Here is a 27,859-nt window from a genome sequence, read left to right on the forward strand (position 1 = left end):
TGTGTATTAAACGCAATAATGCCTGAAAAGCACTTACCATGGCGCCTGGGTAAATTGTGAGTAAACATTGGTCACTTTTATAATTGACGGCAGAATTGAAAGGCAGTCTCAGATTCTTTCATCTATACATACAGGAATATGCATATACATATATACAGCATACATATACTTAAGTAACTAACCGTATTAAACATTAAATACAGCAGGTAAGATGAATGTCAACCCACTCGAGTCTTCATGCCTGGAAAATTCCATGAACAGAGGAGCCTGGCGGGCTATAGTCTATGAGGTCAAAAAGAGTCAAGACACGACTGAGCACGCACACATTGGCTTTACCACTGGCAAGATTAATGCTCTATCCATTGCCTAATGTTTTAATTAAATGTTAGAAACCAAAGGTGCCAAAAGTATTTGATTAACAATTAAGAGAAGGGGCTTCCGGGCTATTTCAGTGGTTAAGACCCTTCCACTGCCAGGTTCTATCCCTGGTTGGGGAACTAAGACCCCATATGCTGCACGGGCAGCCAAAAACTTAAAAAAAAAAAAAAAAGGCTTAAAAGAAAATAACTAAAATGCATTAAAAATTAATAAGTTCTTTGCAATTTGGGTATTTTTTTTAATCTATAAAATCATAGTCCTTGTTTGTGTTCTGACAGGGCTGGCACAGAGCTAAATAAGGACTTCTTTTTATAAAACCATCCCAGAGAGCACAACAAAAAGAGAGGTGTATGACATACAAACCAAATAAAACGTTCAACCATAATCTCTTACCTTTGACCCAATGAGAGTGTACAGCCACTGAATGGTTTCATTGTGGTTTATTACTCCATTCATCCCATCCACGTACAACATAATCTGGCCCAAAGCTAAAGAGGAGAAGAGAGAAAGAAGCAAGTAAATAACATCTCCAGTGATCATAATGTCAAGTGAGATTCTCATACTTTAAGTAAACTGTATGTTAATGATCAAATCTGAAGATTTGATCTTCTGGTTTGATTCCTGAGCTCTGAAATTAGCGAAATCTCACCGCAGAAAGTGTGGACCACTACACAAGAAACAAAGGCAATTCCTGGCATCTGGAAGATACAATTAAGGCACCAAATCCAGTGACTGTTGCTTCTCTGTGCCTTGATGTATAAATGCATGTTTTCAGTTTCTATATCTGTGTGAAGTCCCAGACGGGACACAGATATGGATGAGACGGTGTCTGGGTCGTGGCTTCTGGTTACGGAGAGAGGTTCTCAAAGCAACCTGTCCAGTGCCCCAGCCTATGGTCAGGCTTGTCCCAGATGCTATGGAACCATCCTAAGTTTATTTGAATCCTTAGATAGGAGATAAATATGTATTTAAGTATTATTTGTAATCCTTTCTAAGGATTTTGGGGTTTTAAAATGTCAGATATCATGAAAACATTTGTCAATACCAAATAAATTCTTAGTTAAGGAAAATACAGTCACCACATATTGTCATTATCCATAAAAAAATATTATTACACTTTTTAAACAAATACTAACTCCATTTTTTCAGTTCCCTTAGTTTCAAAATAATTTGATGTCTAGAAAATCAATAAACAAAGGTTATATACTCTAAATAGGCTTCATTGAATCACATCTGACCTCCTAAATCTTATTTCAGACATAATTAATTGGCATGGCATTGACACTTTTGGCAACACTTTTTTCCTGGTAATAGTAGAATATCTCATTTTAGAAAACTTAAAGTAAGAGGTGTGAAATGAAAATAATTCATAATCTCATAATTTAGAATTATTCTTAACATGTTGATTTTTTTTCCTATATTCTTTCTTTTATGCTTTACACACACACAACTTTATATGCAGGTTGTAGGAAGCAGTTCAGATGAAATGGTGTTGACTGAAAACAGTAAATAAAACACGAAATGTGAGTATACACTAATTCTAAGCATACAAATATATGTGTTATGTCAGAAAATTTATTATTATTTTATCCAATAAATAACAAAATCACATAATCATTCTGAGGAAAAGTATGTTCTTGTATATGTAAAAACTCAAATTTTTAAGCAATTAATTGAACATATTCTTGACACAATAAGCAGTATATTTTTGGAAATACCGGATTCATATTCTATTTGGTGGCAAAACATTAGAGATACTCCTGTTAAAATCAGAAGTGATTTTAAAATGATGCCCACTAATCCTATGATTATTTAATACCATGCTAGAGAGTTTCAGGCAAATATAACAAGACATGAATAATAATAATGAAAGATAGGATGGTTAGAAATTAATACATAAAACTGTCATTATTTGCAAGAAATATTACAGGCCAAAAAAAATTCATCTACAAAATTTATAATGAGGAGATCACAATTACAACCACATTCTTATCCTGATGAGAAAAAGTACATAATACACAAAGAAAATCAAACTTTGATATAAAAACATAATGCTAGATAAATGGACACATGAGAGCAAATATGATAAAGGTTTAAATGATTTATTTTATAAGTTGATAAGAAAATACTAAACACCAATATAAAAAAGCCAAAATCAAACCAGTCAATCCTAAAAATTCATTGGAAGGACTGATGCTGAAGTTGATGCTCCAATACTTTGGCCACCTGATGTGAAGAGCCAACTCACTGGAAAAGACCCTGATGCTAGGAAACATTGAGGGCAAAAGGAGAAGGAGGTGACAGAGGATGAGATGGTTGAATGGCATCACCGACTCAATGGACATGAGTTTGAGAAAACTCTGGGACATGGTGAAGGACAGGGAAGCAGGGCGTGCTGCAGTCCATGGGGTTGCAAAGAGTTGGACACGACTTAGTGACTGAACAATGACAAGAGGGAAGACAAACTAGTTTACAATAGTAAAGTTGTTCATTCTTACTGTAATAAAAATGCAAAATAAAACAGTAGTGAGGTAGCATTCTTACTTAAATTATCAAAGACATTTTTGAAAGAAATGATTAGTCATCAACTGCTGCAGAGGTTAAATAACTTCACACATTCCTGGCATCAGGGCAAACTGTACAAGTCCTGCAATATGTCTATTTAGTGCTGTAATTGTTTTAAAAATAGTTTCAATAGTTACCATTTAGTGTCTACCATGTCCCAAGATCTGAGGGGGGCAGGGATGTATATATGTTATTAATATGAGAGCCAGGCTGTATAGGAGGTATTATTACCTTCATCTGACAGAGGAAAAACTAAGGCTCTGTAAAGGGCTCCCAAGTTCCATCACTACCAAGCGGCTGAGTCCACGTCCAGCCAGGACAGGTGGCTTCCCTATGTCTCTACTCAGAGCCTGAAAGTCCTCTCAAAGCTCCTGCTCAGCCAATGTGATTTCAGCAATCTATCCTAAGAGAATAACCCTAAGGGAGGAAAAAGGATGAAGCAAAGATATGCACCAAAGTGTCATGTATAACATCAAAGCATCAACTAAAATCCACACATCCGCATATATAAAATCCACTAGAACGCTGCATACAGAGTAGTTTACCAAAGCTATGTCCTAACTTGTGAGCTGTTTCTGATAAAATAGTTAAAAAGTAGAAAATGAGAAACATTATATAATTCAATAAAATACTAAGATCCTCAAGCATTGAAGGAAAGGAAACCCCATGATATATTAAGCATTATGACAGGATATATGTTTTTTGGATATATTTTCTTCTACTTTTTTGTTTTCCTTGTTTTTCATTAGAAGTACCTATTACTTCTCTAATGGGAAAGCAAACAGATACACAAGAAGGAACTAAATAACTGTATAATGCAAAGTGTTAAGTGCTTTTCCTGGTTTTTAGAATTTTTTTACTAGCCTACCCCTCTCAGCATACCCCTCCCTCCTTCAGTAAAATAAAGCTCCCACTTCATGGAAGAGTTCTGAGAATTCAGCACTTCCTGCCCCATTTTTTCCCTTTTCTTTTTCTTTCTTCCTCTCCCTTCCAAAACAAACTGGCAAACCTCTGGGGAAGAGGAGTTTGCATCACTGTCCTTTTCCCATTCGAGTTCCACTGTTGAAGAAGCAAATTCAGATGCTAGGCTTCCCTGGTGGCTCAGATGTAAAGAATCTGCCTCAGGAAGATCCCCTGGAAAAAGGATAGGCTACCCACTCCTGTATTCTTGCCTGGAGAATTCCATGGACAGAAGAGCCTGTTGGGGTACAGTCCATAGGGTTTCAGACGCGGACATGACTGAGCAACTAACACAGACTTTAGCATCTTCTAAATCAATGGCACAGGGGGAGACAATGAGGACTGTTTATAGTCTCTGGAAGATGCATCCTTTGGGGGACCCTTCCCCCTTCCCAAGGCTGAAAAGCCAGGAACTACAGTCTCCCCACTAACTTCTCAGGGCCTCTGGTATTGCAGAAAGCCCAGCAAACCAGGGCATCACTACGGAAAGGGAGTCAAAGTGAGAATTTCTGTAAGTTTTCTCTCCATGATCTGTTTCCCTTCAAGGTTCTATTAAGTTCCCACTTTGGAGGAAGAAAGTCACCAGAAAGTCCACATCTAATGGAATTCGAGTTTCTGATCACGCTGGTTTGTCAGAATATTGTCAGACGCAAAAGCTTTCAAGCTAGATCTCCCTGCACCAGAGCCCACCCTAAAACCAAAGAGCTCCTTCCTGCAAAACCCAATGCAGACACTAGATGGCGCTAAATAGATTTAGGTGGGTTAAAAATCACACTAAGCTTCCAAAAGAAAAAAACCACCGGCCTGGATGAGGGCCTGTGAATAAAACTCACACAAGAGGGAAAAGAAAAAGAAAGGAAAAGTAGATGGTCTGGGTCACAAAAATTACCGATTTCCATTTTGAAGAAGGATGAGGAGTATCAGAATGTCAGAACAGAGTGGTGGTCGTGCCTAATGACAGCACAGGTCTGAAGAGAGAGAACAGGCCATTTGTTGTTACGCTGCTCTTGGGATTTTCTCGAGGAATTTTTATTACCTTTCTGTGCTTCTGTTCCCTCATCTCAAAAGTGAGACAGTAAGACTATAGTACCTATTCTGCAGAGGTGTTGTAGGGACTGAGTTAGAGCAGAGTCTTTGTCAGAGTGCTCAATCAATAAGGGTCAGTCATATCAAGGATGTCCCTGAGGTCACAAATCAATTAGCTACTGGACAGACACACACGATGAAAGACTCTTAAGACACAAAGTGCAGAGAGCCTTCTGCCCAAAGTCACAATTCGTTTATTTTCTTAAAAAAAATTAATATTTAGATATATGATCCATTTTGACATAATTTTTATAGGAATTGTGTGATTTAGATGGATGTTCTTTTTTCACACAGATATGCAATGGATCTAATACTACATTTTGACTATTCGATAGGATGCTGCTGCTGCTGCTCAGTTCTCAATTGTGTCTGACTCTTTGTGACCTCATGGACTGTAGCCCACCAGGCTCCTCTGTCCATGGGATTCTCCAGGCAAGAATCACAGAGTGGGTTGCCATTCCCTTCTCCAAGGGATCTTCCTGACCCAGGGATCAAACTCGAGTGTCCCGCATCTCCTGTATTGACAGGCAGATTCTTTACCACTGAGTCACCGGGTAAGCCCAATGCATTATCGATGTTGTGAGTTGTCTTCCCTGCTTTACGACCCATTTTGAACTCAAACAAGAAAATCGCTTGAATTTGCTTTTTGCCTAACATCATTTCCATAGTCTAAAATAAATATAAAACAAACAGCAAGTAATAAGTCATTAGGAAAAAACCATAAAGCGAGAAGTGTGCATTAAAATGATGTATAACATAACCACATTTATTCAGAATATATTCCAATATCAAACAGCAAACTTCAGTAATGCAAACCCTGCAATTACTTTTGCACCAACCTAATATTATGGGAAATGCATTAAATCTACAGATAAATTGTGGAAGAATGACATCTTTACTACATTCAATCTTGCATCCCATGATCCTATTATGTCATCATTTAGATCTCTATTTTCATTGCTTTTTTGTAGTTTTTAACTAAAGATTCTGTATATGGATTTTTGCTAAATTTGTATTTCACATTTCTGGGAGCTATTGGATATATTGTTTAAATTTCTGCATTCCTAACTATTTATTATTAGTTCAGTTCAGCCACTCAGTCACGTCCAACTCTCTACAATCTCATGGACTGCAGCACGCCAGGCTTCCCTGTCCATCACCAACTCCCGGAGCTTACTCAAACTCATGTCCATTGAGTCGGTGATGCCATCCAACCATCTCATCCTCTGTCGTCCCCTTCTCCTCCTGCCTTCAATCTTGCCCAGCATCAAGGTATTTTCCAATGGGTCAGTTCTTCACATCAGGTGGCCAAAGTATTGGAAATTCAGCATTAGAATAAAAATAACTTTGTTTTGACTTTGTATTCTGTAACTTTGTTAAACTTATTAATTCTAGGGATTTGAAGGATTATGTTTCTGCAGACTATCTGAGGTTTTCTACATAGATAATAATGATGTCTGTGACCTAGAGCAATTTTATTTCTTCCTTCCCAATCTATATCCCCTTCAGCCCTCTTCCCTTTATTCCTCCTTGCCCTATTGCACTGGTTAAGTATGAATATTCAATAGTGGTGGTTGGAGTGGAAAACTGCTTTTTCTCAATATTAAAGAGAAAGAATGTAGTCTTTCACCATTAATTATGATGTTAACTATAGGTTTTTGTACAGTGCCCTTTATCAAGGCAAAGAAGATCCTCCCAGTGTCTAGTTTATTGAGAGTTTTCTTTAATCATAAATCAATGCTGAATTTTGTTAAATGTTTTCTCTGTATCAGCTGATATTATCAAATGGTTTTTCTTCAGACTGATAATGCAGTGGGTTACAGAGTGAATTTCAAATACTGAACTAGCCTTGCATTCCCTCTTGGCCATGGCGCAGTATTCTTTTTATATACTGCTGAATTTGATTCGCTGATATTTTGCTGAGGATTTTGGCATCTCTGTTCATGAAACAGGGGTCTGTAGTATCCTGTCTCTGCCCAGTTTTGCATCATGGTAATGTCAGTCTTATAAAATGAGTTGGGAAGCATTTCCTCTTCTTCTGTTTTCTGGAAGAGGTTACATAAAATTGGTTTTATTTTGTCTTCAAATGTTTGGCAGAATTACCAGGAAACCATCTGAGCCTGGAGAATCCATTTTCAGAAGACGGCTAACTACAAATCAGATTTCCTTAATAGTCACAGTCAATAACCGTTACAGTACTAAGGCTAGTCAGGTTATCTATTTCATCTTGGGTGAATTTTGGTAGTCTGTGATTTTTAAGGAATTGGCTCATTTCATCTAAGTATCAATTTTATTTACTAACAGCTGTTCATAGTATCCTCTTATTAGTGATTTAATGTCTGTAGAGTCTGTCATGATATCCCCTGTATCATTACGGGTGTTGGCAATGACTGTCTTCTTTTTCTTTGTCATTATTGCTTATTTGTTCTTATTGCTTTTCAAAGAATTAGCCTTCCCTAGCATGTGTGCCTGAGAAGGTGATGGCAGCCCACTCCAGTACTCTTGCTTGGAAAATCCCATGGATGGAGGAGCCTGGTGGGCTGCAGTCCATGGGGTTGCAAAGAGTCAGACACGACTGAGCGACTTCCCTTTCACTTTTCACTTTCATGCACTGGAGAAGGAAATGGGAACCCACTCCAGTGTTCTTACCTGGAGAATCCCAGGGATGGGGGAGCCTTGTAGGCTGCCATCTATGGGGTCGCACAGAGTTGGACACGACTGAAGCGACTTAGCAGCAGCAGCATGTGTGCATGCTAAAGTCATTTCAGTTGAGTCTGACTCTGCAACCCTGTGTACTGTGGCCTGCCAGGTTCTTCTGTCCATGAGATTCTCCAGGCAAGAAGACTGGAGTGGGTTGCCATGTATTCCTCCAGGGAATCTTCCCAACCCAGGGATCAAACTTGCGTCTCTTACATCTCCTGCACCAGTAGGCAAGTCCTTTACAATAATGCCATCTGGAAAGTCCAGCTTTTCAATAGTCCAGCTCTATTATTCCTGTTTTCAGTTTCATTAGTTTTTACCCTTATATTTATCATTTCTTTCCTTCTACTTACTTGGGTTTATTTTTCCTTTTACATTCTAGTTTCTTAAGGAAAATGTTTATATCATGGATTATTTTTTTTTTCTAATAGAAATATGTAATGCTATAAATGTCCCTCCATGCACTGTTTCAACTGCATCCCACAAATTTCAATTTATATTTTTGTTTTCATCTAGTTCAAGTTATTTTCTACTTGAAAATTTCTCTTCAACATATGATTATTTAAAAGTTTGTTGGTTAATTTCCAAACATTTGGAGATATTCCTGTTATCCTTCTATAACTGATTTAGTTTGATTTCATTATTGTCAGAAAATGTATCAGATGTTTTCAAGTCTTTTAAATTTGTTATTTTTATGATCCTGGACATGATCTATCTTGTTAATGTTTTTATGCATTCAAAAGTATATTTATTCTACTACAGTTGGGTAGAAAGCTCTAAAAATGTCTATTAGAACTAGTTGGTTGGTGGTGTTATTTAGTTCCACTAGAGCTTAGCTGATTTCCAGTCTACCAGTTCTATTCATTACTAAGAGAGGAATATTGAAGTCTTCAACTTCAACTGAGGATTTTTCAGATCTTATTTCATTTCTCTCAGTTTTTGCTTCATGTATTTTGAAGCTGTATAGGTTTTCCATTTCTGGGTAAATCAATTCTTATATCATTATAATGTCTTTCTTTATCTATTGCTATTTTCTTTACTCTGGAATCTACTTTCTCTAATGTTAATTTATCTTTTTTTCTTTATTATGTCTGTATGATATTTATTCCTATATCCTTTTGCTTCTAAACTAACTAAAGCATTATAATTAAGGTGGGTTTCTTATAGGCAGCATTTAGGTGGGTCTTATTTTTGTACCCATTCTGATCATCTTGGTCTCTTAATCACTGTGATTAGGCCAGTTACATTTAATGTAATTAATGGTACATCTGAATTTAGCCCCATCATTTCCAATCTGCTAATGAATCCATCTAGTGAGATTTTTATATTAATTTATTTTTAATTTCTAAATTTTCCATTTAGAAAATGATTCTTCTTTATATTTTACATTCCTTTTCTGAGACTATCTTTCCATTCACTTCAATAGTGTTCATTCTTCCTTTTTTTGATATTAGCTTCTTTAGAGCAATTGACAAATTCACTACCAATGTCTTCTTGCCACTGGGGTCTACAGATTTGTCTTTTCCTACACAAGCTGGAATTTTTCTAGTTTATTGTATGTCAACTAATTTTGGCTTATATGCTAGATACCCTGAAAATTATGACTGGATTTTGTTTAAATATTCCAGAAAAGGCTGACATTTTTGTTTAAGCAGGCAATTAACTTTGTTTTCTTTAAGCCACTTGTTTTGACCTGACTTTTTTGAGCTGTGGTTCCAATGCCAGTTCAGTTTTCAAAGCCTGTGTTGTGCCATCTGGATTAGCCCTGCATGCCAACCACCCAGTGGCTAGTCTGGAAGCCACTGGGCAGGGGGCAGTGGTCCACCTTGTTGTTCGGTTCTCAAAGTCTTTGGTGTGCTGTTTAGGGTCAGATTCATGCATGTAGTTTGTGGTGAGCCCGGGGCTCATTAAAAACTTTGTAGGTCACTTTTCTCTTTTTCCATTATCTCCCTGATACTTTTAGGTTCCCTGGGGCTCCCTTTCTTAGTCTTTCAATCAGAGAGTGGGGCCGCTATTTACCTTGCTCTGCCACATACATTTTGTGACTGTGCCCACATCTGGGGCCAAGCAGTGGGAAAACAGGGGAAGATACAAATGGAATTCACCCCAACACTCTTGTGACTACAACTCCTCTCAATAAAAGCAGAAGTTTATGCCTCAAAGTTGTAGGTGCCTGCAGGCTCCTGCTGTTCTCCCATTATTATCACAGCTGTTCTCACCATGGGATTGTCTGTGGGCAGGAGTTCAAGATAACAGAGAAAAGACTAAGAAACATGGGGGACTTTCGCAGTTTTTAGTGTCTAGAGTCCCTTTTCATCCTACTTCAAGCCAGAAGTAGAAAGCTTCTTCTGGAACTCCCAATGAATACATCAATGGCCACTTTGGGTTCGGGGCTGATCTGAGTCCAGATCAGGAAATACTAGAAGAAAAATGTTAAAAAGCACTATCCCAGCACTATCTTGAAATTCTAATCTTCTTTCCCAATTTGTCCACTACTATTTACTCTTCAAGATCCTTGAATAGTTGCTTTACGTATTTTTCCCTGGTGGCTCAGCCTAATGAATCTGCCTGCCAACTCAGGATATGCAAGTTCAATCCCTGGGTCGGGAAGATCCCCTGCAGAACGAAATGGCAACCCACTCCAGTATTCTTGCCTGGGAAATCCCATGGACAGAGGAGATTGCAGCCTACAGTCCACGAGGTTCAAATGAGTCGGACACGACTTAGTGATTAAACAACAAAGTCACATTGAATACCAGAGAGAGGTTCCTCTGTGCTTCGCCATTTCAGGCAGAACTCCGCCCAGCTCTGCTTTTAGAAGACAACTCCACAGCAACACAAGGACGGCTTGGAGTCAAGTCCCATGTCAGGGTCCGCTCAGAACTTTGCCTCAATAATCTAACTACATGGTTTTCAATCCTTTTTCTCTTCTTCCTTTCTCCTCTTCTCCCTTCCTCCATTTTTATTTTCCTTCTTTCCTTATTGTTTTCCTTTCTTTTTTAAAGCTGGAGGCCTTTCAGTGAAAGGATCTTCTAAAAGGAACCCTAACACAGGCCATAGATCACTCCTGGATGTTTTGCCGGAAGCACTGGTGGGTTTTAACTGCTTCCCCCTTAACACTTGACACTGCCAGCCAGTCTACTGCAGTAGGTCCCAAAGGGGGGCTGTTAAAAGCACCCAATCACCCAGGCTAGACAGTGGAGCTCACTGCACATTTGCATTTTCAAACGCCACTGGTGGGTTATGAAATCAACTTAGTGAGTCCAGATCAGCAGTGGATTTTTTCAATAAACAAAACAGAATAGAAAACAGAGTGCACTTCATTTCAGGTTAAGGGCTGTTTCTATTTTTGTTCTATTTTATAAAAATATGAGTTTTCTCCTATAGATCTCAGCCACAAAAGTTTGGAATCTATTATTTCAAACCCCTTCCCTTCTGTTATCCTTCACCTCCAGTGATTCCTCTAATTCCCTCCATTTTCCTCTGAAACAGGCCTCAAATTCACCTTTCCTTCCCTCCATCACTGCCTCAGGTCCAGCTTCCATTGTCTCTCTTGGATTATAGCAACTGATGACCCAGCTGGTCCACCTACCTTGATTGTACTCTTTCTAATCCATGAAAGATGCTGCCATTGAATCTTCTAAACCATGAACTAAATCAACTGAAACTGGCAGACCATCTGGCTCCCTCCGCCTGGGGATAAGGCCCAAGGTCCCTTCCATCCCCAGCCTCTAACCCACCTTTCAACTTCCTGTCCACCCCATCTGGGCTCCTTTACCTCTGAACCTTCTGCTCCCATGAAGGGCTTTAATCCTAAGACTATCAAACTTGAATTAGTTACATGTGTCTTGCTTTTAAGAAAAGTTCTTAAATATAAAATATTAATTCCAAAAACCAGAGCTAATTTTTTTAAAGATAGAATTTTTCAATTGTTTTATAAAAAAGAACTTCTTATATATCAGAGACAACAACCCCAAGAAAACAAGCCCCCATCAGTTATTTGCCTGCTTGTTCATGTCCTCTCCTTTGACCAAAGATGCCAGAAATGCCATGGAAGAAGCTGAAAGATAATTCCTTCCTGGCAGAGTCATCTGACTTTTTAAACAAAGAGCTCTTAAACACTGCTGCCCTGAGTAGTCTTTTAATGAGCCCCTCATCCATTCTTTCCTTCAATATTACAGTGAAATTATAGGTCACACGTACTCTGTAAATTGGCTTGGAGATTCCAGAGCTGCATGACCTTCTTAAGGGAATTATACAGTTTAGGCCAAAGGATTTTTTAACGTAACGTGGTTGGGTTTCAAAAAAAGCCCTGAAATAACTGTAGGCATATCACACATTTGACTATAAACTAGCCCTTGTTTATGTCCTGGACAAAGCTTTTATTTGTAAATTAAGCATCCACTTGTATATTCAATGCTAGAGTTCCACCAGGAAACAAAAGATTTCTCTGAGTATTTCAATGTACCTTTTGTATCACCTCCCTACTAAATATTTTTTGCATCTTGGGGTAACTTTTAATTTTGATATAATTTCAAAATAACAAAAAAAATTGCAGAAACAACAGTGCAAGTAACTCTTATTTATCCATAGACATTTTACAAAGCTCCACTAATTGTTTATGTTGTGCACCATTTACTTTATCATTCTCTTTTCCTGAACTTTTAAAATTATATTTTTAAATAAAAATGTTTATATTTAAGGTATAATGATGTAATACACATACACAATGAAATGATCATGAAGTCAAACTAATTCACATAAAACCTCCTCATATAGTTACCATTTGTGTGCATGCTGAAAGAACACAACTCTACTCTCTCAGCACATTTTCAGGATTCAACACAGTATTGTTAACCATAGTTATCATGCCTAGACTTTAGCTCCCTAGACCTCCTCAACTGCATTTTCCCATTCTTGATTTGATTTTCATTAGACAAAAGCAGTAGGAAGGAAAATCTATTCTACAGCCATTCCATTGGATCAGAGATTTTACCACTTGAAAATGTGATTGCAAATAATGCCTATTTATTTCAACTAAAAGTACAGAAAATAACAGACTGGACATATGAAAAATTAAAGAAAAATGACCTTACCCACAAAGGCAGCTTTCTGCTGAAAACCATTATGAGTGGTCACCAGAGTTGGTGTTCTTGTTTGGGGATTTTTTTTTTTTTTTTGGAAGAGGGTAATCTGTGACTTACCCATTGGGAGTAAAGATGGATGTTGCTGTGTGGTTGGGTATATTCACTACTCCCTGTCCCCCGAGAGGCCTTGGAAGCACAAGATCATGGACGACACTTTCTTAAACCAGAACACAGTGGTTCTGGCTCTCTGCCATGAGAGTTCTTAAGGTTATCTTCAGAAAGGAAAAAACCATGCCCATCACTAAAACCTTATCTCCTGGAAAGAGCTAATTCATCTTAAAAAGGGATTTCAACTTACTTTTATCAGACCATTAAAACTGACTCTTCCTAACTCTGAAATGGATTCGCCAATCCCCAATTTCCATTAAGCACCCAAATGCTCAGTAAATACTGAGGAGAGGTGGATAAGGTTGACATTCTTGGAACCAAGTGGAGACCCTGGCGTCTGCCCTGTTACCACCCTCCTCCCCTGTCCTGTCTGCGCTAAATAACAAGCCCAGACCCAGTTTTCCCCAAGGGCAACTGTCAAAGAAATAGTCTTTCAGCACTGATTACTGCATGAAAATTAAGGAGAATAAGCTGCCAATTCTAGACTGGAGACAAGAATTTAATCAGCACCAAGAGCTCCAACAAGGTGTCAAAGTTTCGAGTCCCCTGCTGACATTTAGCAGTATTTGCAATGCAAATTTTCAAAAGCGTTCTTGGAAAAACTGACTAACCTCTCTCTACCCTTGAATGCCCGTTTCCTAAAAAAAAAGGTCCCTAAAATAAATTTTAAAATACATGAGGCCTAAGGGCCTTTCTTAACACTTGTAAGCCTCAACTGTAACTCTCCAAAGAGAGGCCATGCAGGGCCCTTAAAACAGGATTTTCTGTCTGTTCTTCCTGCTGGACCTTCCTACCAGGATATCATGTAGCAAAACTCTCTGCATCCTCATCTCTCATCTAATGCCACATACAGGATGTTGTTCTGCCCCATTCCTTTACCTGCCCATCAGCATCAAAGTTTAAATTCCAGATCCCCCTGCTAAAGGTTTCAAAGTAAGCCTCCATGAAGGGAGTCTTATTACTGCTGGGCCTCCATGGCCTCAATTACACCTCTGCTCAGTCTCTCTCATTCCACATTCTTCCATGTTTTAGATAAGGACGAACCAAAGGAATGAAGACAGGTTTACTGTATTAGCAGGTCCTGAGCTTCTAAACAGTGTTGGCAGACTCCTAATGTCTCCATGAAAAGAAAAACAGCCATTTTAATCATCTGTTCTATAATGATCTCCAGGACTTACATCCAATGAAATACCAGTGGAAGCCCATAGCCTTCCCAAGACACCCCCGAGCCAGAGGTGAAATGAACCAGAAGTGGACTCCACAGGCTCAGCAGGGACTGGGCCGTCCTGCTCACCTCATGGACTCAATCTAACCCTGCTGTTCCCACAGGGACCTGGGGCAGCACCGTGTGTCAGCAGCAAGGGCTCCCTTGATGGACCCCGCGAGAAGCAGCTCCTCCCCTGCCCTGGGGAGGGGACACGCAGGAGGCATACACACGGGACATCCCCTCATGCATGGCTTTCCTTTGTGAGCCTCTGTGACAGAGGCAAGAGGCATGAAGATTGGAGAGAGCAATTAAGCCCAAGCCAGGTGAGACAGAGCTCATAAAACACCCGAATTCAGAGAAGGGCAGGGTTGGTGTGAGCCTGAGTAATTACAGAAGGTTTCCTGGAGGAGGACAACAGAGCCAGACTGTAAAGGAGGGGATATACTGAGCTTCGAGGAGACAGAAGAGCTCCCTGGCAGGAGAAGAGAAAAGGTACCTCCGTGCTTCTGCTCATTTCCTCTTTCAGGGCAGCGCAGCATCAAGAACAACTCACCGGGCTTGGACCCAGGGAGAAGCCGGCCTTCACGCTGCCTCCACCATTCCCTAGTTCTCAAAAATGTACAAGCTACCCAGGGTCCTGGGCCTCAGTTTACACATCTGTAAATTGGAAGAACCATCCCATCTGGACTCTATGCTGTCAAGATAAAATGGGATTATATATTAGCATACACATGATGATGGTCAGGCAGTTCTTGTTGATGACACTATGCTAGTTAATCTCTCTGGGCTTTAAGTCCATCATCTGGGAGATACAGGATTCATTCTGAAGCCCTCCAAAGCCCTCCAGCTCCAAAATCCTACCTTTCCGAAACATCCAAGTCCCTAAGGGGATGTAATACTAAGTGTCTGGCACTAGAAGGCACTCTTCTAATAAGTCTTTATATTAATGCTTGCAGTTCTGGAATCCCAGATGAGACTCCATTCAAACAGTTTACTTGGGAGTACTACCTAAAACAATTGAAGTATTTTCCAGTATATTAATTCTGCATTTCTCTCTATTTACGATTTCAACATGTTTAGAATTTTAACTTCCAGAAAAACCTACCTTATCAAACCCCTTCCCTTACTAAAATTCTACCAACTGCTAGAGAATCTGCATCTGGATGGGATTTGCTACAGGCCCCCCTACAGGGTGCTGGCTCCTTCCTGGGTGTTCCCCGGCTGCCCCTTGAAAAGGACCCGAATCCTGTGATTATCTTGGCGACCAGGATCCAAGACACTGACCTACTCAGGGTTCTCAGGGAAAAATCATTGCCTCAGAAGCCTTAAGCCACAGCTCCCCAGGCCCTCTGGGCTTCGCAGGTGGCACCAGTGATAAAGAACCCGCCCGCCAATGCAGGAGACATAAGGAATGTGGGTTCGATCCGTGGATGGGGAAGACCCCCTGGAGGAGGGAATGGCAACCCACTCTAGTATTCTTGCCTGGAGAATCCCATGGACAGAGGAGCCTGGTGGGATACAGTTCACGGAGTCGCAAAGAGTCAGGCATGACTGAAGCGATTTAGCACGCACACACGCACTAACCTCTCCAGCCCCACATCTGATTTAATTGGCATCTGTTTTTGTCAAAATCATCCACAAGTGATTCTCCTGCATAGCCAGGAGATGTGAACCCCTGGTCACTGCTAAACCAAACCACGACCTGAGGGCAGTGCCTGGTTAGGTAGGGCTCTCTCCACGCTATCTATCAGCACCTGCTTCTAATCAAACTCAAAGGCAAACAGGAAAAATAATGTTCCCACATCCTGATGACCACTGTCCCTGATCTCCCTGGGGCAGTGATATGGGGACCAGGTATGTGGCACTGGTTCCCACCAGTCCAGCTCTGCTGTGTTCAGTCACTCGGTCATGTCTGACTCTTTGGGACCCCATGGACTGCAGCAGGCCAGGCTTCCCTATCTTTCAATATCTCCTGGAGTTCACTCAAACACATGTCCATCCAGCCGGTGATGCCATCCAACCATCTCATCCTCTGTCATCCCCTTCTCCTCCTGCCTTCAATCTTTCCCAGCATCAGGGTCTTTTCCAATGAGTCAGCTCTTCATATCAGGTGACCAAAGTATTGAAGCTTCAGTTTCAGCATCAGTCCTTCCAAAGAATATTCAGGGTTGATTTCCTTTAGGATTGACTGCTTTGATCTCCTTGCTGTCCAAGAGACTCTCAAGAGTCTTCTCCAGCACCACAATTCAAAATGCATCAGCCTTTGGCCCTCAGTCTTCTTTATGGTCCAACTTTCACATCTGTACATGACTACTGGAAAACCCATAGCTCTGAGTATATGGACCTTTGTCAGCAAATTGATGTCTCTGCTTTTTAATATGCTGCCTAGGTTTGTCATAGCTTTCCTTCCAAAGAACAAGTGTCTTTTAATTACATGGCTGCACTCATTGTCCACAGTGATTTTCGAGCTCAAGAAGAGAAACCTGTCACTGTTTCAAGTTTTTCCCCTTCTTTTGCCATGAGGTGATGGGACCAGATGCCATGATCTTAGGTTTATGAATGTTGAGTTTTAAGCCAGCTTTTTCACTCTTCTCATTAAGAGGCTCCTTAGTTCCTCTTTGCTTTCTGCCATTATAGTCATACCATCTGCATATCTGAGGCTGTTGATATTTCTCCCAGCAATCTTGATTCCAGGTTATGATTCATCCAGCCCGGCATTTCGATGATGTACTCTGCATAGCAGTTAAATAAGCAGGGTGACAACATACAGCCTTGCCATACTCCTTTCCTGATTCCAAACCAGTCTGTTGTTCCATGTACGGTTCTGTTGCTTCTTGACCTACATACAGGTTTCTCAGGAGATGGGTTAGATGGTCTGGTATTCCCATCTCTTTAATAATTTTCCAGTTTGTTGTGATTCATATAGCTAAAGGCTTTAGCGTAGTCAATGAAGCAGAAGTAGATGTTTTTCTGGAACTCTCTTGCTTTTTTGATGATCCAACAGATGTTGGCAATTTGACCTCTGGTTCCTCTGCCTTTTCTAAACCTAGCTTGTACATCTGGAAGTTCTTGGTTCACATACTGTTGAAGCCTGGCTTGAAGGATTTTGAGCATGACCTTGCTAACATGTGAAATGAGCACCAGCCCAGCCTGCTTGCCCCTAAGCTCCAAATTGCTAGAAATGGCTCCTGGGCCTCCTCACGTTTGCCAAGCTTTACACAGGTGCCTGTTTGATGGACGCAAGTCCAAATTTTCACTTGTAAACATTATTTTTAAATCACAGCATCATCTAATACAAAAAATTATGTTTTTAAATATGACAATCCCTTCCCTTCTTCCCAGAGGATTCAATCACCTTATTGTGAACCTCTACAGTGGAATTTCAAGGACTTTTTAAAAATGTGGCTCCTGTGTAGTAGTCACTTGCCTACAACTTAGTTAAACCTGAATTTTTTTTTTAATATTTATTCATTTATTTGGCTGAGCCTGCAGCATGCAAGATATTTAGTTGCAGTTTCTGGGATCTAGTTCCCTGACCAGGGATCGAAACGGGGAGGGTAGTGTCTTAGCCACTGGCTCACCAGGGAAGTCCCAAACCTGAACTTTTTTTTTTTTGCTTTGATATATAATATATATTTTAAAATGTATACTCCATAATGAAGGGGGGTTTGTTTCAAGAACACAGGGCTGGTTCAATATGCAAAACTCAATGTAGTATATCCTATCAACTGTCTATAGGAGAGAAATTAGATGATCACATCAACTGATGGAGGTAAAGCGTCTGACGAAACCCAACATTCAGCCATAAGAAAAATTTCAGCAAATTAAGAACAGAGGGAAGCTTTCTAGACTTGACAGGAAAACTCTATGGAAAAAAAAGAACTTACAACTAACATTGTATCTGATGAAAAAACTCAGTGTTTTCTCCCTGATATCAGGACTCAGTCAAGGATGTCCTCTTGTACTACTCTTATTTTTTTTTTTTTTTGAGTGCCTGCATGCTTATTGACAATATTTTCCACAGTTCATGCCAAGCCTGAATTCTTTAGAAGTATTACGAGCTTGCCAAATGTATTTTATGATATTATTTTATGTGTATTTTATGATCTAGTACAAAACCAAAGTATGCTTAATAGTCACAGAATTAGAAACCTTCCTATTGTGACTCATTCATACCTGTCAACTTGGTGACAAAGAAAGGCAGAGAAGAAAAATAATGAACTTCCTTTAATATGAGAAAAGTAAATAATAAATCTTTCCATTGGTTGTGCATGTCCACTATTATCTTCATTCCAAAAAACTGAAGTATGTGTGAATGCATTTAACAGAGGCACATTTAACAATCCTATCAGACTCATGAGTGAACCTTGAAAAAATTCATACCAAGTGTAATTAGCCAGTCACACAAAAGGACACATTTGGATGACTGTGTTTACATGAAATGTCTAGAACAAGCAAACGCAGAGGGACAAGAAAAGGGGGTGGGGAGGAGAGAATGAGGAGTTACTGCTTAATGGGTACAGATTTCATCTGGGTGATGAAAAAGTTTAGGAGATAGCAGCGATGTTAGTGCCACCTTGCAAAGGTAATGTCACTGAACTGTACAATAAAAATAGTAATAATGGTACATTATATCATATATATATCTTACTACCATAAGTAAAAATAAAATCATATCAAAACACTACTTGACTAAAAACCAATGGCCTAACATCCACAGCAGGAAATCCCAAAAGCAACTAAGACGATGTCTCCGGCGCTGAGTGTGACCTCCAACAGTGCTGGGCGCCTCCCTGAGCACAAGCAGGTTTAAAACTAGTGTAGTCTCCGTGGAGCTGATGAGGCCACAAGGCCACGCGTCCGTGGACTTCGCCACCACCCATCCCGTCTCCGCGGCCAGCACATTAGACTCACATTCATTTAATAGCTATTTCCTGGCAGCTGTAATCACATGTTCATTAGAGCTGATTGTTTTGCCATGCTAATGGTCATTAAGGGCTGTCACTGGCAAGTACTTTGTTTTCATTTCTATAAATATATGAGCATTTCACAAGTCACCAGCTACTAAAACTGAATAAACACTTTAGACCATGCATTCTCAACAGGGGGTGAGAACAAGAAAATTGGTTCTTGGGGGCAAAAATACCTTCAATATATGTTCAAATAGTCTATGTTCCACTACAGGGACCTAGTACATAACAGATACATAGTCTGGGGCATTAAAACTTCATGGGGGTTGAATGAGGGTAATTAAGGACTAAATGTATATTAAAAGGCTCCAGAGGAAGGTGATCATTTGAAAAAAAAACTGACAAACACTGCTTTATATCCTACAATTAAAGATTCTCTTTCAACACAAAATAAGCAACCCATTTGCTCTTCACAACTGAAAAAAGAAAGAAAAAAATGGCTGATTCAAGTTGATGTGTGGCAGAAACCAACACAATTCTGTAAAGCAATTATCCTTCAATTAAAAAATAAATAAATTTAAAGTAAAAAACTATGAAAAGTTTTCATTGAAGACTAGTGTACAGCTTTGCTGCAGGACTCACGCTAGTCTTAGCAGCACATTGTACAGCAATCTGTGCGAGGCGCTGCCCTCCGTTTGGCCCAGACTCTCTTGGCTTTTCCCAGGACTGACAAATGCATTCATTCATGCCAGCAGCCACAAGCATCTGCTAAGTGCCAGGCACCCTGCTAGGCCCATTTGGCTGGATCCCCCTCATCCAAATGGACAGAGCTGTCAAGAATGGCGAATGCTTGGATCCCTTGCTCCACATCAGCCTTGGAAGAAGAGAAGCAGGGGGTAGGCCAGGGAAGTGGTCACAAGTATGGGTCTAGAAGCCAGGAAACTTGGGTCTGAGGCCAGGCAGCATCACCTCTTATCAACAAGCAACTCTGTATAAGCGATTTGACCTCTGATGCTTCAAATCCTTCCTCCAAAAAAATGAGATGGTGATGTTTCTCAGGGGGCTGCAGGGAAAACCAAGTAAGAGATGACGATACATATTTGGCTCTTGTAAGCTTGAGGAACTACTGGTCATGCCTTTCCAAGTGAAATAAGAGGATGATCAGAATATATGCAGTTGCCTGCCATGATTTCCATCAGCAGATTCTATTTGCCAGCACCCTCCACACTCTTACAAGAGCCCTGCAACTCCCTCCTCGGGGGAGCTCTGGCCTCAAGGTCAGCTTACAGGCGAACAGGCTCTAAGTAGGGACATGCAAAGCCCAGCCTGAAGTCCCAGGGACAGACAGGAGCAGCAGCAGGCGGCATTTCTAAGTCAGAGAAGAATTTCAGCAATGTGTATCCCTCTTCACGCCAGTTATCAGGCCAAGATGCAACACACTCCCTCCTGGTGCCCAAGGACACACTAACACATGTCACTTCCTCCAAACTCAGACTCAAGAGCAGGGGAAGAAGTCTGCTGCATTTGGGCTATGATTTCAGGGGCCCCAGAAGGAATGCTGCTGCTGCTGCTGCTGCTGCTAAGTTGCTTCAGTCGTGTCCGACTCTGTGCGAACCCACAGACAGCAGCCCACCAGGCTCCCCCATCCCTGGGATTCTCCAGGCAAGAACACTGGAGTGGGTTGCCATTTCCTTCTCCAATGCATGAAAGTGAAAAGTGAAAGGGAAGTCGCTCAGTCGCGTTTGACTCTTGCGACCCCATGGACTGCAGCCTACCAGGCTCCTCCGTCCATGGGAATTTCCAGGCAAGAATACTGGAGTGGGTCGCCAGTGCTATAGGCCTTGGAAATTATGCCTCTTCCCAGCTTACTGAAACTCATTTTCAGTGGATACGTGCTTCCTTTCCACAAAGAAAAGTAAGGTTCAAGCGTCCATCCGCTAGGAGATAAATGGAACCTACGCTGGGGACAGGGGTTATTAGTACCAGAAGCCCTCACTCTTCCCGGACCTCGAAGGGCCCCAGCCATGTGTTCTGATGGCCTCATATTTTCATGTGACTTGCAAAAGGAAGGCACTTTAATGCCATCACTTAAGCCCACGGTCTGTATCCACGCTGGTTCCCTCCACCACACTTTCTCAGATGGCAAGTGGTAGAACCACCATGAGCATTTGGAAGATCTAGCTCAGGGAAGTGAAGTAGGGGTTTAGTGGGATGTATCTACATGGTTTACCATTTCTTCCATGTACAGTTAGATTTTTGCTGGTTGTCCCGATGAAGGAATGATTCCTTAAAACATTCCTGCTGCCCGGTGCGGCAACTCAGTGGACTGTGTGACCCGAGGGGCAGGCCCAGAGCTCAGACTGCAATATGAATGTGACCTCAGTGTGAGGAACCCTCAAGTACAAGATGGGAGGAAAACCAGCACTTTGGATGGAAAGAGCTGGAAGCTTGTCTGTGGGATATACTTCCAATTCCTACAGCTCCTACATGAAAGAACACTAACGGAGGTCCCCCCCCTCCACCCCGCCATTTGCAAATATCCTAGACATTTCTAAGAGATTACCATAAATGACCTGTGAAGATGAAAGAAACAGTCTAAAGCAAGGGTTGGCAAAACTACGGTCCAACAAATTACAGCCCATTGACCAAATCTGCTCCATTGCCTGTTTTTATAAATAAAGTTTTGTTGGGCTACAGCCACATCCATACATACTGACCAGGACTGCTTGTGCACAGAAAGACAGAGTTGATCAGTTGCTACATAGGCCATGTGGCTCCCAAGCCCCAAAATATTTATCATCTGATCCTTTACAGGAAAAAGTCTGCTGATCCTCACTCTAAACTATCAATAATATAAAACAAATTTTAACTGATCATACCAGAACAAAGACTGAATTACTTCCTTGCTTTATCTATAGAAAATGCGATAAACATCACTGCAGTATCAAGAGGTTAGAAAACAGTCAAAAAATGCAGGAAAAATTATATTATAGAAGCCTGTTAGTGAGATGAGTAATAAAAATATTAAGTTTTTTTCTAGTTTTTGAGATGGTCTATGGTATCTGTCAGCCTTTAATAATCTGTAATTTGTTGTGACTCATCTTCTCATTCTAAAATCTTCACTTTTATACCCCAACTCATATAAGCTTCAGGCCAGACAAACACTGCATATGCTCCTACTAATAGATAAAGAAGAGACACCTGACCATTTCTGTGGCCCTTAGTCACCCCCATGAAGAGCTCTCTTTGACTTCTGATGGAGGAGAGGGAAGCCAGGGACTGCTGGGAAGAAAGAGGTCTCCAGAGGAAGCAAGTTGGAGACAGGAGCTCAGAATAAGACAGGGATGAAAACCGAAACAGACACGTCTTCAGGGAGCACCAACCTTACACAAGGAGGAAAACTCACTGTGCAGATCGGTTTAAAACATGAGTGTGTTCGGGACTTCCCTGGTGGCTCAGTGGTTAAGACTACATGCTTCCAATGTAGGGAGCATGGGTTCGATCCCTGGTCTGGGAACTACGATCCCACATGCAAAACAGCACTGCCTCCCCTGAAAATAAATGAAAAAGAGAAAGGATTTAAAGATCAACCTGCCATATAGCACAGGGAGCTCAGCTTGGTGCTCTGTGGTGACCTAGATGGATGGGATTGGCGGGGCAGGTGAGAGGGAGATTCAAGAAGATGGAAATAAATGAATACATACAGCTAATTCTCTTCATTGTACAGCAGAAACTAATACAACACAGTAAAGCAACTAGATCCCAATAAAAATAAATGAATAAAATACAAGCCATAAAATTATTTAAACAAAAACAAACCACGAATGTGTTCTGTCCGAGCAAAGTGCTAAAGGAGTAACAGAAGAGGTGGAGATATTGGCAGGCAATGCAGCTGAATGGTATATAATTAGTAAATAATAATCACATGCAAATCTCAGTCTATTAGAAATGAGAAAAGAATAAAGTCATCTAGTCTTACTTTAAAAAGCTACCTTCTGGGGGTGGGGTTTGGGGTGGGGTTGGGGGGATCGAGGCCACAGCAGGCCCTGAGGTTCATCTTTCTCTCCTCCTCTCTCTGAGGAGCCAAGAGCCGCAGTGTCAGAGAGAAGGTCCTTGAGAGGGGAAGCAACGCCACTGGGTCCCCGGCTGGTAGGTGGTCTTGCCTTAGGGAGGTGATCAGAGGCAGAGGGTTCTGAAATCTTCTAGCTGTTCCCCCTCATCCCTTCCTGAAAAGCTGAACAGGCCCCAAAAGAATCCACCTCCATGAAACCGTCAAGGGACATCAGGAAGTGATGGCTGGCTGTGGTCCAAGGAGAAGGTCAGCAGAGAGAAGACAGTACTTCACAACACGTGACGACGAGGTGGGGGCTGGAGCCAGGTGATCCTTCCTATCCTGTGAAAACACTGGTGGCAACAGGGCAGGCTGTGGAGGAGCCGGGGCGGATGGCTGAGCTGAGCACAGGGCTCTGGATGAGAACGTGGGCACAGACTGCGCGCACTGAAGCTCACAGGGCTGCTGGGAGGTGACTGCCGCCAAGGGTGGGCCAACAGGACAATCCCAGGAGCCCCTCACACAGCAGTTTACACATAAGGAATCATCTTACCAATGGTGCCAAAATCGATACTGAAATTCTTAAGGGACTCCCCTGATTCTAGACAACTAAGGCACAGCTATAAGGATTAACCAGAAAGGTTTCAGATTGTCATTTAAATTTCAGTTCATCTGATTAACAATGCAATTTATGGTACTTTTCTTTTATTAAGAATCAATTTACAATCTTCTTAATATACATCTGGAGAAGTAAAGCAACCTTTCTTCCAGAGAACAGGTAAAACAAGAAAGGTTATGAAACCCAGCTCCATCAAACGTAATTGTCAGCCTCACAAATCTGTAACTTCTGTCACACTAACATGTTCTAACCTAGAGAAATTCTCATATGAGTGCCCAAGGACATACATATAAGAATTTTAATAACGTCAGTGTTTGTAACACTGAAAAATTGAGGCAACTTAAATGTCCATGATCAGGAGATGGCTCGTGAAACTGTATATCCATACACAAATATGCCACTCTATGACAAAAATAAATACACCAGGATGACTCTTAATCTTGTTAAATCACAGAACAACAACATAATACATTCATAAGAAGTTTGCAAACATATACACAAGACTGTAAAAGGATGAGAGATTAATATGGGTGTAGTCAGGACAGGAGGGGAAGAAAGACTTAACTGCTGGGTGCCGTGCAAGGCAGCATCAATGACACTGTTAATTTTGATTTCTTAAGGTTAACAGTGTGTCCACAGCTATCTTATTTTTCTGATAAATTAAAATAATAATTCCCAAATTAATTCCAAATTGATAGATTCCAGGACAATGATGAATACATTCTTTAAATCTATTCAATCTCCCTAAAATGCTGTCATTTGGTGTATTCTCTTTGAGTCTTTATCCAGATGAATGTTTTACGAGGTTTTAATGATGAAAAACAACAACAAATGATGATATACCATGGTACATTAATTACCATATCATTAATGAATTTAATATTAAGCATTTTTAACATTGAAAATCTTTGGAATTATCATTTAAAATAACCCCTAATATTTCAGTGCATAGATATGCTGTAATTTTAACCACTCTCCTTTTCTTAGATTTCTTCTAACTCCCCATCACAAATAATGCTGTACAGAATATTTTTATGTGCACAGTATCTCTTTCATTTTTAGAGCTACTTAAGATATGTACAAGAGAAGGCAATGGCACCCCACTCCAGTACTCTTGCCTGGAAAATCCCATGGGTGGAGGAGCCTGGTAGGCTGCAGACCATGGGGTCGCGAAGAGTTGGACACGACTGAGCGACTTCACTTTCACTTTTCACTTTCATGCACTGGAGAAGGAAATGGCAACCCACTCCAGTGTTCTTGCCTGGAGAATCCCAGGAATGGGGCAGCCTAGCGGGCTGCTGCCATCTATGGGGTCGCACAGAGTCGGACACGACTGAAGCGACTTAGCAGCAGCGGCAGCAAGATATGTACCCTGGAGAAGGAAATGGAGACCCACTCCAGTATTCTTGCCTGGAGAACCCCATGGACAGAGGAGCCTAGTGGGTTACAGTCCATGGAGTCACAAAGAGTCAGACACTACACTACTAAGATATGTACCCAGAGACAGGATTTTCATAAAAACTTTGATCGTTTTCTACGAATCATTATATACTGTCAACACATTTGAAATATTAATGGCTGCAAAACTTTTGTTCTGGCCAAGATTAAGGAATATGCATCATCTTTCCTCTTCTGCTTAAGACATACAAAACGCTGCCTTACTGCTTTGAGAAAATTCCCAGGCATGACATGGGGAAAAGGACCCTAGACAGAGCTTGGGAGTAATCAGATGCTAAGTTGGGAGACTGGGGGGAGCAAGGTAAGGAGAATTCACAGAGCCAAATATGAGTGTGTAGCCCAGAGAAGAATCTGGAAATCTACCGAGGGTCCCTCTGAGTATTCAGCAGAGTACTCATCAGTACACGCAAGGGAAAGACCTGAGACCAGGGAAAGAGGCAGCCAAACAATCAGAGGTACTCATACTGGGCTACTCTCACCAGCCAGACTAGAATCTCATAATTCATGGAAAATGGGGAATAGTACTCAGAAGGATCTTGTCTTAATCATGGCAAATAATTAGCCCTATAGTAAATGCTTCTCTGATATCACCTAAAAGCAAAACCCAGAAGGATCAAATTGTTTCCACGTAACTTCACCATCCCAGAATAAATTAAAACTATCCCATAACAAATTTTTTAAGAATACAAAAATATCAGCATGCAATGAGATAAAATTCAGTCTGGAATTCAATAAAAACAAAAATTACGAGGCATGCAAAGAAGCAGGAAACTGTTCTGAGTTTGGAGAAAATCAACCAAAACTAAAATAGAACTAACATAGATAGTATAATTATCAAACAAGAACATTAAAATGGGTATTACAACAGTATTCTATATAATCAAAAAGTTAACTACAGACATAAAAAATATTAAAGAGCAAACTTAATTTCTAGATGAGAAACACAACCTCCAAGATGAAAATTACATCAGACATTGATTCATGGCAGATTAGATAAGCAAGGAGAAAAGACTGGTGAAGTTGACATGGCAATAGAAACCACCCCAATTGAAACACAGAGGAAAAGTACCAAAATGCTTCCTACAGAAAACAAACTTTTCCTATAAAGACAAAAATAAGCTAAAAGTGAAAAGATGGGAAAAAAGATAAATCATGCTAGTGTTATTATCAGACAAGATAAATTTAAGATAAATGAATATTGCCAGGGATGAAAAATGTCACTTCAGAACAAAGGGGTCAATTTAATAACAATCCTAAATGTTTATGCACATAACAACAGAGCTTCAAAGTATCTGAAGCAAAAATTGACAGACCTGAAAGAAAAAAAAAAAAAAAAAAACAGAAAAACTCAGAATTACGGTTGGAAAACTCCAGCTCTACTCTCAGAGGATTCTATAGAATAAGCAGACAGAAAATCAGTAAAGACTGGAAGAAAACTATCCATCAACTTGACCTAATTGACATTTATAGAATATTCTACCCAACAATAGAATACACATTCTACTCAGGTCCCAAAGACTAACCAGATTTTAACCTATACAAATAGTCTCAATAAATTTAAAGGATTCAAGTCATAGAAAGAATATCCTTTGACTACAATAGAATTAATCAATAACAGAAAGATCTCCAGGAAATTCCCAAATATTTATATAATAAAAAACATAGTTCAAAGTAACCCAAGGGTTAAAGAATAAGTCAAAAAGAAAATGAGAAAGTATTCTAAAATGAATGAAATGAAGGTGATATATCAAAATGTATGTGATGCTGCTAAACAGCAGGACTTGGAGGGAAATTTATGGCACTAAATTTTTATAAAGAACAAAGGTCTACATTATAAAGAATAAAGGTCTCAAATCAAGGACCTCAGCTTTCACCTTCAGAAATGAGAAAAAGAAGAGTTAATTAAGCCTACAGTAAACAGAAAACAGGTATTAATAAAGATCAGAGGAGAAATCAATGAAATGATAAAGGAAAACAATAGAGAAACCTATCGAGTTCTTTGAAAAAGTCAAAAATATTGATATACTTGTAACCAGGCCAGTCAGAAAGAGAGAGACACAGAGAAAGAGAGAGGGGGAGAAAGATAGGGCACAAATTACGGTACCAAAAAGGAGATAGATGACAACACTAAAGACTCTGCAGATATGAAAATGATAATGGGAGTAAAACTGCTTTATGCCAAAAAAAACTGATAAATGAAACTGACAAATCCCCTTAAAAACATAAACAAAACCGTACACTAGAACAAATAAGTAACTTGAATAGTCCAACATCTACTAAAGAGATAGAATTTGTCAATTTTTTCCCAGAAAGAGATCTCCAGACCCAGATGGATATACTGGTGAATTCTATCAAACATTTAAGAATGAAAAATGCCAATTCTACACAAACTCTTCCAGAAAATGAAGGGGAGCAAATTTTCTTAACTTACCTGATGAAACCATCATTATCATGGTAACAAAACAAAGGCATCAGAGGAAAAGAAACTATAGACCAGTATCTCACATGAATATAGTTCTCATGAACAATAATAAAATATTTTAGCAAATTAAACCAAATAATTTATTTTAAAAATACGTATCATGACTAAGTAGAGTTTATCAAGTTTGTTGGACAATTTAAAAATGAGTCAATGTAACTCATAATATCAACAACAAAAAAGATAATCAC

General features: G+C 40.1%; 1 protein-coding gene across 8 annotated transcripts in view; it reads right to left on the minus strand.

Annotated features, from left to right (window-relative positions):
* Nucleotides 1–27,859, minus strand: part of FHOD3 (formin homology 2 domain containing 3) — a 523,370-nt gene that overhangs the window by 212,377 nt on the left and 283,134 nt on the right. For all 8 annotated transcript variants that reach the window (XM_070361542.1, XM_070361541.1, XM_070361540.1 and 5 more), the window contains exon 6: nucleotides 772–866. In XM_070361542.1, the coding sequence (XP_070217643.1) occupies nucleotides 772–866 (95 nt within the window). The remainder of the gene's footprint in view (nucleotides 1–771; nucleotides 867–27,859) is intronic.

The sequence above is a fragment of the Bos mutus genome, chromosome 24 (genome assembly GCF_027580195.1).
Source record: "Bos mutus isolate GX-2022 chromosome 24, NWIPB_WYAK_1.1, whole genome shotgun sequence".
Taxonomy (NCBI): Eukaryota; Metazoa; Chordata; class Mammalia; order Artiodactyla; family Bovidae; genus Bos; species Bos mutus.